The sequence below is a fragment of the Cuculus canorus genome, chromosome 3, assembly GCF_017976375.1.
Source record: "Cuculus canorus isolate bCucCan1 chromosome 3, bCucCan1.pri, whole genome shotgun sequence".
Classification (NCBI taxonomy): Eukaryota; Metazoa; Chordata; class Aves; order Cuculiformes; family Cuculidae; genus Cuculus; species Cuculus canorus.
Window position 1 is genome coordinate 6,636,734 of NC_071403.1, and position 18,913 is coordinate 6,655,646.

The 18,913-nt window shown below is 36.0% G+C and overlaps 1 protein-coding gene across 1 annotated transcript in view; it reads right to left on the minus strand.

The window, feature by feature from the left end:
* The window catches only part of CSMD1 (CUB and Sushi multiple domains 1), a 1,155,040-nt gene that overhangs the window by 98,573 nt on the left and 1,037,554 nt on the right, over positions 1-18,913 (minus strand). The window contains exons 44-48 of the mRNA XM_054063646.1: positions 16,583-16,728; positions 12,383-12,463; positions 12,133-12,246; positions 5,918-6,106; positions 1,403-1,549 (exon numbers count right to left, since the gene is read on the minus strand). Coding sequence (XP_053919621.1) covers positions 1,403-1,549; positions 5,918-6,106; positions 12,133-12,246; positions 12,383-12,463; positions 16,583-16,728 — 677 coding nt within the window. The remainder of the gene's footprint in view (positions 1-1,402; positions 1,550-5,917; positions 6,107-12,132; positions 12,247-12,382; positions 12,464-16,582; positions 16,729-18,913) is intronic.

Genomic DNA, 18,913 nt, shown 5'->3' on the forward strand with positions numbered 1-18,913 from the left:
AGTCTTAGTTTGGTGCTAAATAGTATATAGAATCATAGAATCATAGAGCATGCCAAGTTGGAAAGGACCCATAAGTATCATCAAATCCAACTCCCTGATTCTCACAGACTACCTAAAACTAAACTATTTGACTACGAGCATTGTCCAGATGCTTCTTGAGCTCTGACAGGTTTGGTGCTGCAACCATTTCCCTGGGGAGCCATAGTGTCCAACCAACCTCTAAGTGAAGAACTTCTTCCTAGTGCCCAATCTGAACTCCATGTGTCCTGTCACTGCTCACCAAGTAGAGGAGATCAGCATCCCCCCCCTGGGCTGCCCCTCTTGAGGAGGTTGTAGACTGTGATGAAATAATCCCACAGCCTTCTCTTCTCCAAGCTGAACAAACCAAGTGTCCTCAGCTGCTCCTCATAAGTCTGTCTCTCTAGCCCAACCATATCCAGGGTCAAGGTTTTGTTGGCAGTTTTTCTCCTATTGCCAGTGATTTGAATCTTAGGTGCTTAATGGTCAATTGTGACTAAGACAGCCACTAATCACTTCTTCGCCCATGAGCCCCTCTCTATTTACAAACTTAATCTAGGAAGGCATTCTTATTAGTCAGCTGCCTTAGTACACGGCCTAAAAAGCATCTTCAAAACGCTTCAGAAATTTCCTGGACCTGTTTGTGTCTGCTGTATGATATTCCTAGTCGATGCCTGGGAATTTAAAGTCCCATAAGGACAAGAACAGTTGATCTAGATCCCTTAATTCCTTGTAGAATCAATAATAGACTCCACAATATTTGTTTTATTTGCTTTTCTCTTCGCCTTTACCCAGAGGCTCTCAACCACGTTGTCACCAACTGTAAATGCCGTACTATTCAATCCCTCCCTTACATACAGGTCACCTCACTCCTGCATCACCTACCCTGCCTATTCTTTCTGAAGTGTTTATAACCATCCATTTATCCCACCAGGTTTCTCTCATGCCAACGAATGACGTAGCTCTGGGAGCGTGCTACAGCTTCGAGCTTCTCTTGGTTATGCCTCATGCTGCACACACTGGTATAAAAACATTTCAAATGCACTCCAGTGTCCTCAGCAGATCGTGGATCTCTGGGACCTTGCTAACACGCCATCCCGCAAACATTGTCATGCCGTCCCCAGGCTTATCTCTACTGAGTCTGATTTTAAACTCTTCCCCCTTCAAATCCAGTTTAAAGCTCTTTCAACAGGCCTTGCTAACTCCTGCATAAAGATGTTTTTCCCCTTTGAAAAAGGTATGCCCTGCCTGTTGCCAGCAAGTCTGCTCTTGTGTAGACCAACCCATGATCAAAACCGCCAGATTTTTGCCAGTGACACCAGCCTAGAGCAGCAAACTACATGTATCCACAAAGTATAATTTAATGAAAATCAGTAATAGTTACCTGAGTAACGGATCTTGAATCCTTTCTTGCTGGTTGCATGATCAGTTGACCAGCGAAGATACAGCTGGTTCGTTTTACTTGTATAGTTCATTTGTCCAGTATGATTCCCACTTAAAGCAACCAATAGAGGGCTTTGCCCAGAAGAACCTTCAGAAATTAATAAAGAAATTATTGAATTTATAAAGCACTACGACTTTCAGTAATCCTATCCATAGTTTAGCTCAGATGTGAATGCGAATATACAAGGAATGATTAGGAAATAACGTGACACATTGCTGACAGTGAAATAAGTAACAGATCTCTATCTAAATTATCCATTCGGTTTTCGGTTTTCACTAGAGGGCACAATAAAAAATCTTGATATAAACTGAAATATAAAATAATGACAGTTTGTGCTATAAACACTGAAAAAAATAGTGGATTTATTTCTTTAATTCAGCTCTATTCGGAAGAATTACTTTGAATGAGTTTATGTTTCTGTTCTATGTCTCTTTATATCTAATGTTTGTTTAAACTCTTCTCCATCTAGTGAGTAGCACCCAATCCATTGTGCAGCTAGTATTTTAAACACCACTATATTACATAGTCAACACAGCTGAAAAGTGCTCTGTCACTGATAAGATCACCACACTTTGAATGTGGACTACACACACTGTGTACTGTGAGTACAAATGCTATGAATTTACAATGCATAATTCATTAGGCCTTAGTTCTGTCAAAAATATTGTGTTTATTATAGCATCGTTTAAGTGTAAGAAATATATATAATTATGGTAAATACAGGATGCTGAAAAAATATGACCTGGTCCTAAAGCGATATCTTCATCACAAGAAATGCAATAATACCCTAGAAGCACAAATAATGATTTAGCAGCTGATTATATAATAAAGCAGCATAGATGTTAAAGAAAAAAAAAATCTATATATCAAACAAGCCATCAGCTCAAAGCTTTCTAAAACATGAGTGGTGTCTTCTTACTCCATTTGAAGGTTATGTTTTCTCCAGCTGGACTCCTCCCTTTCACATGCTCTACTATGACTTCTGCTCTGCATTTTTCAGTTTGAGCAAAGCCACGTTCAACCAACATTATTTTGACCACAGCAGCTCTTTCAAATGAAGAGTCCGCTTCATTAATTTTTGCTGAGTTTGAGCAGCTGCAGCCTGATCAGCTCTTCTTATGTTGTATGACAACACAAAAATGAAACGGATTCAAAAGACACTTAAACCTGAATACAAATAAGTATATATATAGGATATAAGATATATACCTATCTCGGGGGGTTGGAACTAGATGATCTTTAAGGTCCCTTCCAACCCAAACTATACTATGATTCTATGATTTTCCAATTGGGACATTTCAGGTACAACAGGGAGGCTATAAAATCCACAGCAAACTATAAAGATTAAGCCAGACCTCTAATCCTTTGGAACTGTAGTTCAGTCACTGTAATGACAGCACTACAACTAAGTAAGTATTACTAAATAAATTCTAAAGAATAAATAACAAAATAAGAAGAAACAAGCATAGCTTTAGGCACAGGTTGCCCAGCATGCCTTGTGGTTTTTTGTTTTTCATATTAAAGAGTTACATTACGGTGTAGGATAAACAATGACAAATGTTGAAGTCAGTTCCTATTTTTGCTTGAAAACATTATTTAGAACACAACAATTCATTTAGCTTCTCTGTGCTTCACTAAGAAGGTATATGTTCCTTCAGAATTCTCAAATAAAGGGGCTAAAAGGCTATGATTAGAAATAAAGTCTTACTACACACAAAAAGATGAGAATCTTTCCTGCAACTGTGAAATTACTTCGCAGAATTGCATGTCACGCCACATTTTTTAGCCATTGGGAAATCAAGGGAATGATTTAATATATTTTAGTTTGCTTTGTTTTCCCTGAAGTTGCGTTTCAGTTTCTTTACCTTGCCTGGCAGGCAGCTCTTTAGTTGGTGTTCAGGAAAGTCAGCAGCATGAATTAGATGTTCTAGAGAAGGTATTTATTATTATTATTATTATTATTATTGTTGTTGTTGTTGTTGTTGTTGTTGTTGTTGTTTTATTTTTAATTGTCATTATTATTAACATTATTATCATCATTATTATTATTGTTATATTGCTGTTGCTGCTGTTGTTGTTCTTGTTATTAATACCACTACAAGTACTACTATAATTATTATGGAGTTTGTCTATATGAAGAAATAAATACTGAGCTTCTTGTGTGCTGACATTTGATGCTGTCCTGAACATAACAACATAAAAGTTGATATTTCCGTCTAATTTCAATTACAGCATTTTGTCGGTTTATTTCAGAGATTAAAAAAAAATAATCAAAGAATATTTGCTGTATTAAATGAATGCCATTCAGTATAAGTAGCCTGGATATAGTGGTTTGGGGATCAAAAGCCTTTAATAAGAATATATACGGTACATTTATGGCTTCCCTGATTTAGGATATAAATGGGATTTCCTAAGGATCTGACTGACAAGTAGCAATGGTTAATGGGTTTATTTCTCCCAGCTGAGCAGCGTTGCTTTATTGACTGGATGCCTTTACTCATCACCACCCAACTGTTGAAGCACCACAATTTACAATGTGGTCAGTTAGATGTAGTCACTATTTCACTTTACATTCCAAAGATGCCTTTTAAAGTGACCAGGCACCTGTGTCTTAGAAAGCAATATTTGTCTAAAAGTTGTCTTCCCCGTCTTTACATAATTTCAGCATAAAGTCTGGCAACATATCTTTATCTACTGTAGACAGACCTGTGCCGTTCTACCAACTTAAATAAAGGTATGCTGTTTTGGACTATACAAGATCCCAGGCTACAGTATGTATTTATTGCAGAATGCAACAATACAGCTAACTCTGAACAAGTTAGTCTGAGTTATATCCATCCTTGGAAACAGCACAGCCACATCAGCATTGCCGTCTGCCCCGACAAACTCATCATGCTGAGATATAGAACTAATTAGCTTAACAAAGCTCTTTGCTAATGAGGCCACAAGGACGCAAACAAGTATCTCTGCAAGGCACTGCAATGGGCCATATTTAAATATCAACTTGTTGAGAGCTAGCTCAGGAATCTCTACATGGTACTGTATTGAGAGGTTATAAATATCCAATTATCTTTCTCATTTAAGTTTGCTGGGAGGTGGTAGAAAAAATGACTTCAGCAGAGCTGCACTAGACATGAATTTGTAAGGATGTGATTCCACGTTATGAAATGACAGTGCTTGAAAATGTAGTAACTGTGATAATTATTCTCTCACATCTATTACTGATAATCTAGTTTCATTAGATTTAAATATTTAAGAAAGAAAACAAAAATCTTCATCAGGAACATTAAGATTCAATAGAATTTTTCAACAGAAAACAAACAAAGTGATCAGACCATTAGAAAATTTCCAGGCACACTGCATATTGCCTTGAAGTTAAATACAAAATAGAGTGGAGGAAAAGACAGTCTTAATAGATTTTAATTTTACTTTTTTTCCACTATCCTGAAATAGACCGACATACAAATTATAAAAAACAAAAATACGCTAATGAACTGGCATTTTTAAAATAATGAAAAATATTGTGATTATTTTTCAAAATTACATTATCAAAAAGTGGAATATTTAATAATTTTAGACATGAAAAACTATTTAAGAAAAATACTTAGAGCAAGATACCTCAAATCATATGATTTTTTAATATATTTCATGTTATGAAACACAGAGTGAATATTGATCAGTTCTATCATAGTTATGATATATTTTTGGTTAATGTGAGAAGATATGATAATGGTCTCCAAATGTATAAAAATATATTAAGGAATAATCAGACAGTACTTATTCACATCAGTCAATGAGAATAGAACAAATGATAATAAGCTCAGAATTCAGCAGAAAATAAGAACAGTCTGTTAATTAAATGGAGCACTTTTGGAGGTGAGACTGTGAGTAATATTCTAGAAATCAACTTGTTGCCATTTCTCTGGTTTTTGCCCAATAACAGATGGTCAAACACTTTAATATGTGCATATTCAAACAATGTGCAGCATTGGTCCTTCCATGTTGTGGAGAAAGCAGACTGGTTATTTGAACTCGAATTTGAATATTTAGACTCAAATAATTCTATTACATTGGATAAATGGAATTACATCTCCAAAATATTTGCTCACCAGAAATGATCCATTATAAAAGAGCAACTTAACTTCTCCTTCCAGACACCTCCATACATTTTCCAAGAAACAGAAATCTGTGTGATGCTCACTGGGGTCCTGCAGCTGCTACTGCTCCTCCTCTAACAACACCCAAGAAAATTTAAAAGCTTCTTTGTCTTGAATACACCCATAAAAACTTTTATTGGCATACATATTTAGATTTAAGGCAAAAGTAATAGAAAAAATGGACTATTATTTAACTTTCAGATGTGTCACTGCATTATGAAACCAACAATTGGAAATTAAGCCTCACTTGACCGCTACTTGTGCTTTTGTGTTTAAATGTAATTTAAATGTCTCTTACCATCAAATACCTCCAGCTCATCAAACTGCTTTTCACTTTGAAACATTTCTACAAAGATAGAAATGTTATATCCTGGTTCAACCTTTATAGTCCAAGAACAGGTTTGGGAGTTGGGATAGGTGCCCGGGTAACCTGGACTGAGGATCACTCCTGAGGATTCTGTACGGATTTCATTTGCTGGACATTGTGCTAAAAAGGACATAACAAGAAGAATAATAAGAATAGTAATGAAATAAAGTGTTTCCTCCCCAAGAAAATAGTATTTTTTTCAGAGATATGAGTGCTTCATTTTCATTTTCCAAGTGAAAATATGTAAAATCGTATTCTATGGAAGGAACAATAAAGATTAGCACAAACATAAACCACCTTGATAAACCTTGTATTTACAAAACATGATACTAACTATAGTAAAACAGTCATCAAGAAATATGTCATGTCTCAAAAGGTTTACGGTTAAGGGATTTCCATGTGCTGGAGTGATGATCTACACAGATAAAGCTAAATTCTCAGTAAAACGTTTTATTTGGAAACCTTGTAACTGTCTTCTATTTGAAGTCTTAACCCCCTCCACCAGTTCTTAAGAATGACGTCGGTTACATGAACGTGACATCATTTGGAACTTGTTGGCACACCAGATTATTTGAAATCACACACGTTTGTACAGACAAAGGGTTTATTTCAGACACCGAATACTCCAAGTCGTTCAAGTAAGACCTTCTCAGCAACCACTTCCCCTGTTATTAAAACTCCAGAATCACAACATTTTACAAACAACTTCACGTGGTGTTCACAAGCATTTGTGATCTCTGTAGAAGTATACAGTGACAAGAAGTGTACTATATTAGAACGCTGTAAATTTTGTATCCGAAATACTGGTTTCGAGTAATAAATCCTTTTGTTGGTCACTGTTTTTATAAACACTTTGCCTTTCCTGCAGGAATGATTTTTTCATATCTATTTGTAGTTGAAGTTTGATACATTTTGTCCACAGTTTCATAATATATGTGCATTTTAATATCAGTTTTTGTGTAAGATTCACAAATACATCTTGACAGAAATACATTCCTGGAAACTGCCCGGCACAACACCCAAGTACTTGCATAAATTAAAGATTATAGGAAAGGTGAAAAACCTATCAACAAAGGAAAAATGATGAGAAGAAAAATATGTCACGGAGAAAAAACAGATATAACTGTCAGAAGCAAACATTAAATACTGGATTATTTCCCTGAGTTGGCCTCTAACAAACTCAGAGGTGATATTTAGGTTCAGATAAAAAATTGCTATAAACTTCTGGAAAACAGCATTAGGATTGTATCTCTAATTGTAGTCTCAGAAAAATTAAACAAATTGGTAGAGAAAGAAATTATATTTTATAAAATATGCCCAGTCTTTACCTTCTATTCCACAAATCTGAACCCTCTACCAGAAGAAACAAAGAAAACAAAATAACAAATTTCTTAATTAACTTAAAAATTAACTATCACTTTCCTACATAATGCATAGACCTCAAACTTTGAGAAGCTGGCTTATTCCTCTCCTTTGTCTAATCTAAATGCAGTTTCCCAGACTTGTGTGTAGAAGGTAAAATAAAGCATATGTACCTGAGTTGGACAATAAAACGTTGCATCCACCATCCCAAAATCTTTAGAATATTTTAAGTAATTATATATTAAATGAGAAAGATAAAAGTTTCAAAATTAACTTCAAAACTCATTTTCTGACATCTACAAATTTCTGAATAGAATCAAAATTTAGAAAAAAGAAATTAATAATCAAAACAGTTATTTTCTGACTGATTCAAGACTTTTCTCTATCTGGTTTATAGGTTGAGCCTTCAGCACAAAATTCAGGGTGGTTTTTCTTCAGTTATTTTTTTTTCATAATACAGCATAAATTATAAATCATTTATCTAAAAGGCACTCTGATTATTTAGGGATTTAGGGAAATAAGAAGGGAGCAATGTGTGAAAAAGGAAAAAATCTAGTAATTACTCATTTTTGTCATAACCTTTTCTTCTTCAGCCTGCTCTAATAGACGGGAGAATATGTAGCACTATTATGTGAGTAAATGCAGGAAAAAATATTAGATTTTTGAAACCTTCTCTTTCTATTCTCCTCCTCATCTTGTTTAGCTAAAATATTTCATCAGAGAGAAAATGGTAGGCTGTGAAAAGGAAGGATGTAATACTCAAGTGAGAATATAGCATCAAGCAGGGAGAACAAGGTGCAAACTGGAGAAGCAAAACGGCAAGCAAATAATTTTTCCCTGGTATGAGTCCCTTCCTGCTAGTACTTGACAGACCTTGCTTTAGCAGACAGAACCTGTTCGAATTAAAGCCTTTTGTCATAGAAGACATCCCAAGAGTGGGAAAGTCCATGGTGTAAAGGTATATAAAGCCCCGAGAATCCTTTTGACAATTTTAATACAGGGATTATCTCCTGAGATAGAAACATCTGTAGCCAAATTACACTCAGGAATTTTACACAGGCTTCTGTGTAAGAATACAGCATTGCCCATATTTAGGGTTAGTAGCTTCTCTTTGTCATTATCCTAAAACGAAATACCCTATTACTTTGATTTCCTCTATTCGTCAAAATAAGAGAAGAATAACTTGAGAAAATAGAGTCAACAAGTGTTCAGATTTCTGAATCTGTGGAAAGTACAAGAGAAAATTATCATAGAACATTGTGGAGGAACATATTGTCAGATATATAATTACTGTTTTCCCATAGTTAAATATATGAAACTCATTCCTGAGAAGGAAATATCTACGTGGTATTTCCTGACAGACGTGTAGTAAACGTGTGAATCAATTATGAAGAGCAGCTGACATGACACAGTTCCACAACCCGCTTTGCCTTGAAGTATTGTTTGCTTGTGCCACGAGACCATTTTTAAGAAAAGATGGCTCTTGTTGATCCAGTATGGGCTTCATTGAGATGTTTATTACAGAGTTAAAGTCTACTAGAGCAACTTCTGGATTAAGAGCTGGTCTTCAAAGTCATAAATTTCAAGCATTCTGGAGAAATCAGTACTGTCGTCAGGATTTTCACAGTGAGACTTTTCAAGACTGGAAAACTATGGCTTCTCTGGATAAGTTATGCTTTAAGAAATTTCTACAATCAACTAAAGATGACAAAAAAGCAGTTGCGAAGCACAGGATATTTTGGAAGGAAGATATGGGACTGTAGCAAATACCTCCGGAATGCTTTTTAGTAAACATGCTACGTCTAAAATACAACAGCAGAGATGGTGAGGGTACAACTGCCTTTTGCTGCCTGCTTTTCTTCAGCATCTTAGGGAGTTATGGAAATGAACTTTGGACAAATTACAGACAAAAAAAATATTCACAGATCATTCAGATTTAAGGCCTGTAAACAAAATCTGGATGTTACACACGTACAGTCCAGACAAAACTGAAAGAAGATAATCTCCTAAAATGCAAATATGATGGTATATTCTGGAAAAGCCCAAAGCTGGGTCAATCTAAAAGGTTATTATCACAGCCTTTCAGCTGAGTTCACACAGGTATCATTTCCAGAGAGGTGTATTATATGTATCCTCTTAAGAATAGTCTGCATGAACACGTATTTACTAACCAAAGTGTATGAATTTTTTGGAACCTGGGATGGAGGATTTTCAAGCACATACTATATATAAAGATTCAAAATGGCAATTTGAAAAACCTGAGATCAGTTTAGAGTCATCCACAGAGCATTGCCATAAAGTGTTGAGATGTTCTTCACCAACTCAAGAAACTCACCAGAATAGATGAAAGAAATGGAGCCCAGGAAGGAAAAGCAAGGAAAAAAATAGAGGAAAGTCACCGACCCAGAGAAGTGAAAATTGCTAGTTTTCTTTCAGAAAAAGAAATGCCATAGAATAGGAAGAAAGATAATCACACTCAAGAAAGCACAGACAACTTGACTGTGAGCAGCTCAGAAACCTCTGAAAATGCTCCAGATCAGAATTGGCCACTGTAAGAATGGTCTGTGAAAAGAAAGAGACAATGCTGGCAAATTGCAGGGAGGAAAAAAAAACCAAAAAACATAACATTCCCGCAGAAATTACTTTTTTCTGCCTTTCTCTTTCACCTGCTTTGCTCTCAGATTATTTATTTTTTCTTGTAAAGGACATCAGAGACAAAATGAGAAGCAGAAAAAAAGGCTAGGAGATAGCTTGCTTGCTACATTTGAACAAATAACAACAAAAACTATTTTTTTCAAAAGTGGATAAAAGTTAATAATAGAGGAAGACTGCTGTCAGCTTTCTCATTCCTCACAGTGATTCTTAAGAATGGACCTGAAACTAATTTATTTACCATAGGTGAAAATGTGCCTTCTGCAGGCTTTTCTTCCTGCCCTTCTCTCATAATTGAGGAAAAGTATGATGGTGATTTATAATTAAGAACAATTCTTTGGTGGTTGAATAATAAAAATCAACAGCTTAAAGGTCAGAAAGTTTCCTTGAAATCATCACATGTAGGCAACAAAAGAAACAGATCATTGTAGTACTGCTGTTAGAATTCTTTCCTCCATATATTCTTTTGTATTAATTTAGAAGACTTCAAAACTTTACTAATACAACAATTTCCAAAAGGAACAAGTACTGTCTATGGGAAAAAAAATAATCCAAACCTAATACAAACCAGTGCAAATAGTAACACAAAGTGTGAGAGAGGATATGGAACATTCTTCTGTGGTATCGAGACAGAAATAGTGTCTCGCAAGGCCTCCATCAGTGCATCCTTAGGGCAGAAAATTTAAGTAAAAATGAAACTCATATGTCTTTCTAAGTTGTAAAAAGCTCTCCTGTGCTAGAGCAGAACGGGCCAAACAACCTTACAGAGCAAGCCATAGCTCTAACTCTTCTTATGCCCAGGATTCACTTCCCATGGCTAAATGTTGTAGGAGAAGAGGTCCCTTTCAATCTTAACTATTCACAGGAAACATACCACAGGAGCTTATGATGGGTACAGTTCTGGAGTAGTTCAGGGACACTGGAAGGTAGATGGTGTATTGCTCCTTTGCAGTTCGGGAAGCTGTCTGCACCACGATGTTATGAGGCAAATTGGCAGCGTTCCCCTTGGCAGCCTCTGCTGGCTCTCTTTCTCCACCATAATGAATAAACTCCCCCCAGTGTAGTTTAACTGCTGATTATATGACTTAATCTCTAATACGGAATTTAGACTTGAACATTTTCCATCTAGAAACTAGATGCAGCCAGGGAAACTAATGCAGCTTCTACTATGAATCCTTTATTAATTTTTAAACTGTGAAAACAGAGACCATGGTAACAGGAAGGAAGGTACAGAAACAGCCGTTAATAATGTGTTGCAATAAATGCCACACTTCCTGTTGTTATATGATGTTACCTGTTGTGCTAACGGATGTTGCTACCTTAAGATGCTCCACCCATTTTATATATTATAGACCAAAGCTAATCTTGATCAATACATTATGACTATGAAAACTTATCACTTTTTGACTTCCTTAAAATTCCAATGATGACAAATCAGGAGTAAATTTTCACCCCTCCAGAAAATTTGAGGCATTTCAGGGCAAAATTCTACATCAGTTTTCCAACATTTCAAATATCTTTTTGCTATCCATTATTTAACAAACTAAGCCAAACTAAAGAGAAAAAAAACAACAGCATCTGTTGAAAAACAAAACTGGGAGGACTAAGTCCAAATCTCCAAGATATACTTGTTTGCCATAAAGATGAGAAAATTGCATAAGACAATCTAAACAATCCCATTATTTTTTTAATTCGTTGTTTGAAATACTGTAATTACAAACAGAGTATGAATAGTTGAAAAGTTTTTAGTGCTTCCATGAATTTAAATTTGCCATATATTATGTTAGAACAATTTATTGTGTGACTTCTTTATGCAATGTCACCATATTTGTGAAAACAGACAGAATAATTTCTCATTTTGAAAGCTTATTTTAAATACATACGCATACTACAAGGGGTGAGTAGTGTAGTTAGTTAAAGCCACTTGTCTTTTGACTCTAAGGAACTGAATGTCTCTACAAAAATTTTAGGAACCGATATGAAAATGTGTGAATTTCTTAGATATTGAAGAAATAAAAGGAAAGTTTATTTTAAATATTAATGAAAATACAGTGCCTAAAACTTTGATGCTTACAGAAAGATAAAAAAGGATATATACTAATGATATGCAGACCATGCATGCATGTATTTACCTTCACAAGATGGAGAGGAACCTTCAAACTGCAGCTGTGCGTTCAGCTTGCAGGTTAACATATCTTGTCCAACAAGGGTGAAACCAGGATGGCACTTGTACTTCACAAAATCTCCTGTAAAGTTATTGACAAAAATACCATCTCAAATCAAAGTATACAAGAAATTCCAGTGGAAGATGAAATATTGTGATAGGTTAGTTTAACTAGAATTCAAGTACAGACATAGGAAAAGGAGATAGCATTTTTTCACCTATTTCGAAGTCATCATCTTCTGTAAACAAATCTGCATGTGGAACTGTAGGTGGTGGCTGACACTTCTTCAGCTGATAAGCTGCAAATTTAAATGAAAAAAAAAAGATTAAATACTGGTGTACTAATTGTTTTACAGAAAATTCATTCCTTATTCACACTCCTTAAATTACCAAAGCTGCACTGAACCTTAAGTCTCTCAGTTACAACATTTTTCCAAGTCAAACGTCACAATATTATGCATTATCTAAATAAAACCCGAAGCTAGTATTTATCAGTGTAGATAGTACACCACACCACCCAGATAGTCACAGATCAGCTGTAGGATTGGAATGTAGTGATGTTTCTGAGAAGATTTTTGGACGTATAAGGCAGCTGTTTCATGTGTCTGCCTTTGCATCACGTGATAGGACGAATGGTTCTAAATCGCAGATTACTTAGATTTCCTGGAAAATGTATAATTGCCTGTCACTTATGTGCCATGTCATATTCATTCATATTTTAAGTATACTTGAGTAAATCTTTCTCCAGGTTTATATATTTTCTTTGAAAAGAAACAGCAGTAGTAGTAGTAATAATGATGTTATCATCTTCAAGTACATCGATAGCAAAAGGAACACTTGGGTAAATGTGGGCCTGTTGGCAAATGAGGTGGACCTTGTAACAGAGGATACAGAGAAGGCAGAGTTACTGAATGCTTTCTTTGCTTTAGTCTTTACTGCTAATGCCCGCCGTCAGGAATCTCAGAGCCTTGAGGAAAGACAGGAAGTCTGGAGAAAGGAATACTGTCCCTTGGTTGAAGAGGATCAGGTTAGAGAATTTAAGCCAACTGGACAATCGCAAATCCATGGGCCTCGGCAAAACATGCCCATGAGTGCTGAGAGAGCCGGCAGGTATTACTGCTAAACCACTCTCCATTATTTTAATAAAAGCATAAAAAAACAGGAGTGGTACCTGAGGACTGGAGGAGAGGCAATGTCACCCTAGTATTCAAAAAAGGCAAGAGAGAGGATTCAGGAAACTATAGGACATTCAGCCTCACCTCCATCCCCAGAAAGGTGATGGGACACCTCACTCTGGTTGTCATCTCCATGCATATGGAGGAAAAAGTTATCAGGAATGGTCTACAATGGGTTGTCCAAGGGGAAATCACACTTGACCAATCTGATGAGCTGCTGAGGGGCATGATTTAGGGATTGTTAGGAATGGTTGGACTCAGTGATCCAGTTGGTCCTTTCCAACCTATGATTCTATGATTCTATGATAGCCTTCTATGATGGAATGACAGGCTAGGGAGAAGAGGGAAGATCCGTGGATGTTTTCTATGTTGACTTCAGTAAGGCTTTGGACACTGTCTCCCATAACATCCACATAGGTAATCTTAGGAATTATGGACTAGTTAAGTGACAGTGAGGTGGATTGAGAACTGGCTGGATGGCAGAGCTCAGGGAATTGTTACTAGCAGTGTAAAATCTAGTTGTAAGTCTGTAGCTAGCTGTGTTCCACAGGAGTTGGAACTCAGTCTAGTTTTGTTCAACATATTCATCAATGGCTTGGATGAAAGAATGTGTTCTGATGATACAGAACCAGGAGGAGTGACTGATCCACCAGAAGGCTGTGCTGCCATTCAGCAACATCTGGATTGGCTGGAGTGTTGGGCAGAGAAGGACCCGATGAAGGCAAGTGTAGAGCCCTGCAGAAGTACAGGTTAGAGACTGACTGGCTAGGGAGCAACTCTGGGAGTCCTGGTAGACAACACATTAACCATGAGCCAGCATGACCTGGTGGCCAAGAAGGTCAACAGAATCCTGAGGTGCATTAAGAAGAGTGGGGCCAGCAGGTTGTGGAAGGTTATCCTCCCCCTCTACTCTTGCCCTAGTGAGGCCCTATCTGGAATAATGTGTCCAGTTCTGGGCTCCCCGGTTCAAGAAAGACAAGGAACTACTGGAGAGAATCCAGCGGAGGGCCACAAAGATGGTTAGGGGACTGTAGCATCTCTCTTATGAGGAAAGACTGAAGGAACTGTGTCTGATTAGCCTGGAGATGAGAAGATAGAGAGGAGATCATATCAATGCTTATAAATTTCTAAAGGATGGGTATCAAAAGGATGGGGTCAGACTCTTTGCCATGCGACCCTGAGACAGGATAAGGGGCACCAGGCAAACCGGAGCACAGGAAGTTCCACTTCAACACAAGGAAGAATTTCTTTACTGTGAAGGTGACAGAGCACTGGAACAGGATGCCTAGGGAAGATTATGGAATCTCCTTTTCTGGAGATATTAAAAGCCCACCTAGATGTGATCTAATGTAACTTGTTCTAAATGAACCTGCTTTAGCAGGGAGGGGGTTGGACTAGATGATCTCCAAAGGTCCCTTCCAATTCCTACCATTCTGTGAGCAGTATAATTTTACATTACACAAAAATCCAAACCACAATGCCTTTAAAACAAAATCTCTTCCCTACTCTTCAAATATCTTTCAATAAATTATGAGCAACCTTGTAAGGAAGGTGGCTGGTACAGTGACTGAAGTTTCTAAAATGGAGTAGGATGTCTACAGCAGCTGAGAAAGTCCTTTTGAGATAAAAAGTCCAACCAGAGATTTATTATTGTGGTCAGAGTGTATGTACTATATAAAACCTCTCCTCTTCAAGGAAGAATCACAGTCAAGAATACAAATTCTCCTGGTAACTTGATAGTCTTACCCACCTGACATTTCAGAGGTTAAAGAAACACAAAATATAGGGAATCAGCCCTTATCTTCCACATAAGTTTTTATAACACATCACTATAAAGCAATTGTACAAGGAAAAAAAAACAAACAAACATAAAGAGTTCTTAATCCTTAGACAGTTTCATTTTTTTTAATCCATAGAGAGCTTCCAAGGACAGGGAGGAGGAAGCACATACGTTTTCTTGTGTACTTATGTATTTGCACGGTGTTTCTGCTATATATATGCACACACACACAAACACATAAACACATGTGTAATTGTTATTATAATTATCTGAAAACATCAGTTTTCTGGGAGAATACCTGAGAAAAAAAGCTTTCCAACCTGCTTAGATATTTGAAACAGCAAGTATCTAATACATAGACACTAAGCAGGCTTCCAGCAATAATGTTTTCCAAGAACTTAAATTTGTATTTATACATGATTCCAGTAAGGTGCTTGACTTTACTGCAGCAAATAATCTACTTCACAGAGTTTGTGGGCTCAAAATAGGAGAATTATCTTTCAAGAAGCCCAGTTTGCAGGGTTTTCTCAGCAGAAGATGTTACTAATTTGAATTCAATTAAAAGCATGGACACTGTTCACATTATATGTGATTTTCACCCACGGGGCAATATGCAAAATATTAGGCAAAATAAACAGTGCAGAGAAAAAGCAGTAGTTTGGGGGTTTTTTTTGCTAGACTAACATACTACATATTGTGATAGAATATGTGCCTTGCCTTTTTTATCATCTGAAGCCATCAGACTTGAAATACTGACTCCGTGCTTGTGTATCTTCAACTTAAGTTTGGAAAATACTCTCACTGACCATTCCCTGTAGTATCCTTCTTGTTATGTGGGAGCTATATGTTCCCTGCATGATGACAAAAGCTAGGTACTTTATGTTTTGCTGCTCAGGTACGTGTTTTAAGTGAAAAACACAGAGAAGAAAAACATTTCAGACTGACTGCTAGATTCGGAAAGACTTCCCCATGCAAGTAGATACCTTCAGGTACTTTCTTTCCGTGGCATATCCTCTTGTCCTTGTAAATAAACTTACCCAATCTTTTTGAATTACAATCCAGAAGGCTAACAATCTTCTATTTAATATATCTGAGTCAATAAATCAAAATTAGAACTAGAACTGTTCTGAGTGAGGCCCCTAAGGTGCATATTTTGTAGCTTTCACTGTAACTTTGAACAAAGCACTTTGCCGAATATCAGAGTTAAAGCTGTTATTCAACCCTCCCATCATGCCATCAACCTTTCTGACCATGAGCCTCAGGATGAGTCAGATGATGAAGAATTTTATAATAGAAGATTAAAGTACTTTAATACGTGGACCAAAATAATTAAAAAAAAAAAAGACACAAAACCCAAACCAAAGCGAAAAGCTCAATATTACAAATTACAAAGTTCAGAAATGTTTTTAAACTTCATTAATTGATTGTGGCAATTAGATGTTAATGATATAAAGTAAACTGACCATGAAAATTGAGGACAAAGAACCCTCCGGTTGAAAAATCACTGTGAAATTTGAGGAGAACTTGATTGGTGGAACTGTAAGCTGTTTCCAGAGCTGTGTTCCCACTGAAAACTCCCAGCTGAGGCGAATTATGGTCAGGACCATCCCTATGGAGGGAAATGCAAATAATCAGCTGAAGAAATACTGAACTTAACATTTCAATTGCCAGTGTATTTATTGTGGACATCAGATTAAATTTTTGTAAAATATGTTTTCATAATTGTTTAAAATTAGTGTTTTTTTCTTTTTATTTCTAACAACACAGAATACTCGTTCTAACTTCAAACCCTAATATTTTTGAGAGATCAGGAGTATTTTACAATAGATTTTGTATTTCCATTAGCAGGAAAATTATTGGCTGGCTGAATTTTCCTCTGTTCCTGCCAAATATTCTCACGTAAACACCATCTGAAAAAAAAAATCTAGAAAACACTTGCAATCTTATCATGCTTTTAACATTTTTGACCCAGATCCTACAAGTCCTTACTCATGACTAACACATCCAGAGGTGTCAAAGCTGCAAGTTACTCTTTCCATTTAAATTGATTCCGAAGTCTCAAAGAGATCTCCTACAGTGGGTGGAGGTGGGGAATGGGATAAAAAACAGAAAAATAAGACTTTTGTGCTTCTGAACAGTGAGACAGACACCCAAAGAGGAATATACTCTAGAAATGTCAGGCTGTGTTCATTTTTAGTACCATCATGTAGAACATTCAGAATAAATGACTAAACACACACCTCCCTGCTTTTGTAACTGAAGAGTTTTTGAGCTCTGCAACACTTATTTCTGGTCTTTTTGTATACTAATTGTAATGACTCTAAACAGAAGATTTTGTGATATGTGTTATAGAAGGCTGAGGATTATCTAGAAACTCCCTGAAAGCTGTTAGCTTTTGACTTTTTATGGTTTTTAAATCAGAGGGAAATTTATTCACCTCAGTTGTATTTTTAAAAGCTAATCTTTTTGTCTTTCGCAAACTTATCATGATAATTTGTTCATAAAAAGAAAAATCAACCATATGGACAAACTCTGTTACAAGTTTTAAAAGAATGTATGTCTCATGTATAAATTGTGTATGTCACGTGTATTTTTTACAAATATAAATTAAATTATTTTTCTCTTTTACAGTTTTTCAGGGATATTTGGGCTTCTAAATTCTGTTCTGCTATTAGTGGCAATACTTGGCATAAGAATGTATTTTCTTCTTCCTATTGCCTTGAAAACAAGACTGAAAGTAATGAATATTGAATAAGAACTTGAAAATTGATTTAGGTTTTCATTTTAAATGTTTGATTCTCAGGGTCGGAAAAAAGGAAAAAAATAAAAAGCTTTGATATTAAGATCTGACTTTGATATTAAGATCTGACAGAAGTGAATGGCATTTACTTGAATGACTTAAAATTATGCTAAACAGCCTCACAGCAAATTCAGGCACTACTTTCACTTCAGAAAATTAGTCTAAAGACAGCATGCCTGTAATTCACAGGGCAATTGGGAACTGAGGGGAAATAAGCTATAAAACAGTTGTTTAAAAATCTTTATTGAAAGAATGTAACAACTCAGGAATTCAGCACATACTTCAGCCAAACAAGTTCAAAAAGCTGACACAATTTTAAGACTTAATTGCTTAGGCAAAAAGAAAAGTCATTGAAACAATTAGATCTTTACCAGCAAAGGGGTTTCTTTTAATTATTCAACATGACAGAGAGGACAACCTCTGATGCATTTTAGACTTGGATTTATAGGCAATGCATATAGCAGAGGAAGCCAAATGGCAGTTCCTAAACAGTCATACATCTCCATAAACTGACTGAATTTTCCCTATATTATATGTACTTTACTTCCTCCAAGTGAGGATTAAAAGCTCAGATGGGTTTGGGAAGTAAGAAATTCAAGGTCAGAGAAGGGGAACATAAAATATGAAGCTTAAAGAGATACAAGTACAAGGGCTGAAATCCTGGCTTGAGGACCTCTGTCAATCATATCAGATGGTATGACAATTTAAGAAAACCTTAATTAATGTCTAAATTTGTTAATGCCTAAAGATATCAAAAAGTTTTGCCATAACTAACACATATGGCATTATATTTTCATGGAACATATAATTCAACATAATGCAGATTATTAGAGCACTTTGACCTCACATGAACTCACTTAGAAAACAGAGAGCTCATAGAAGATCTGATTGATAACTGAATTTGAGTTTCGAAGTACTTTTGGAATGATAAAGAGTTCAGACAGTGATATATGGTATAATTTTTTTTATGTTGTTTTGTGTTGTTTTTCAGCAC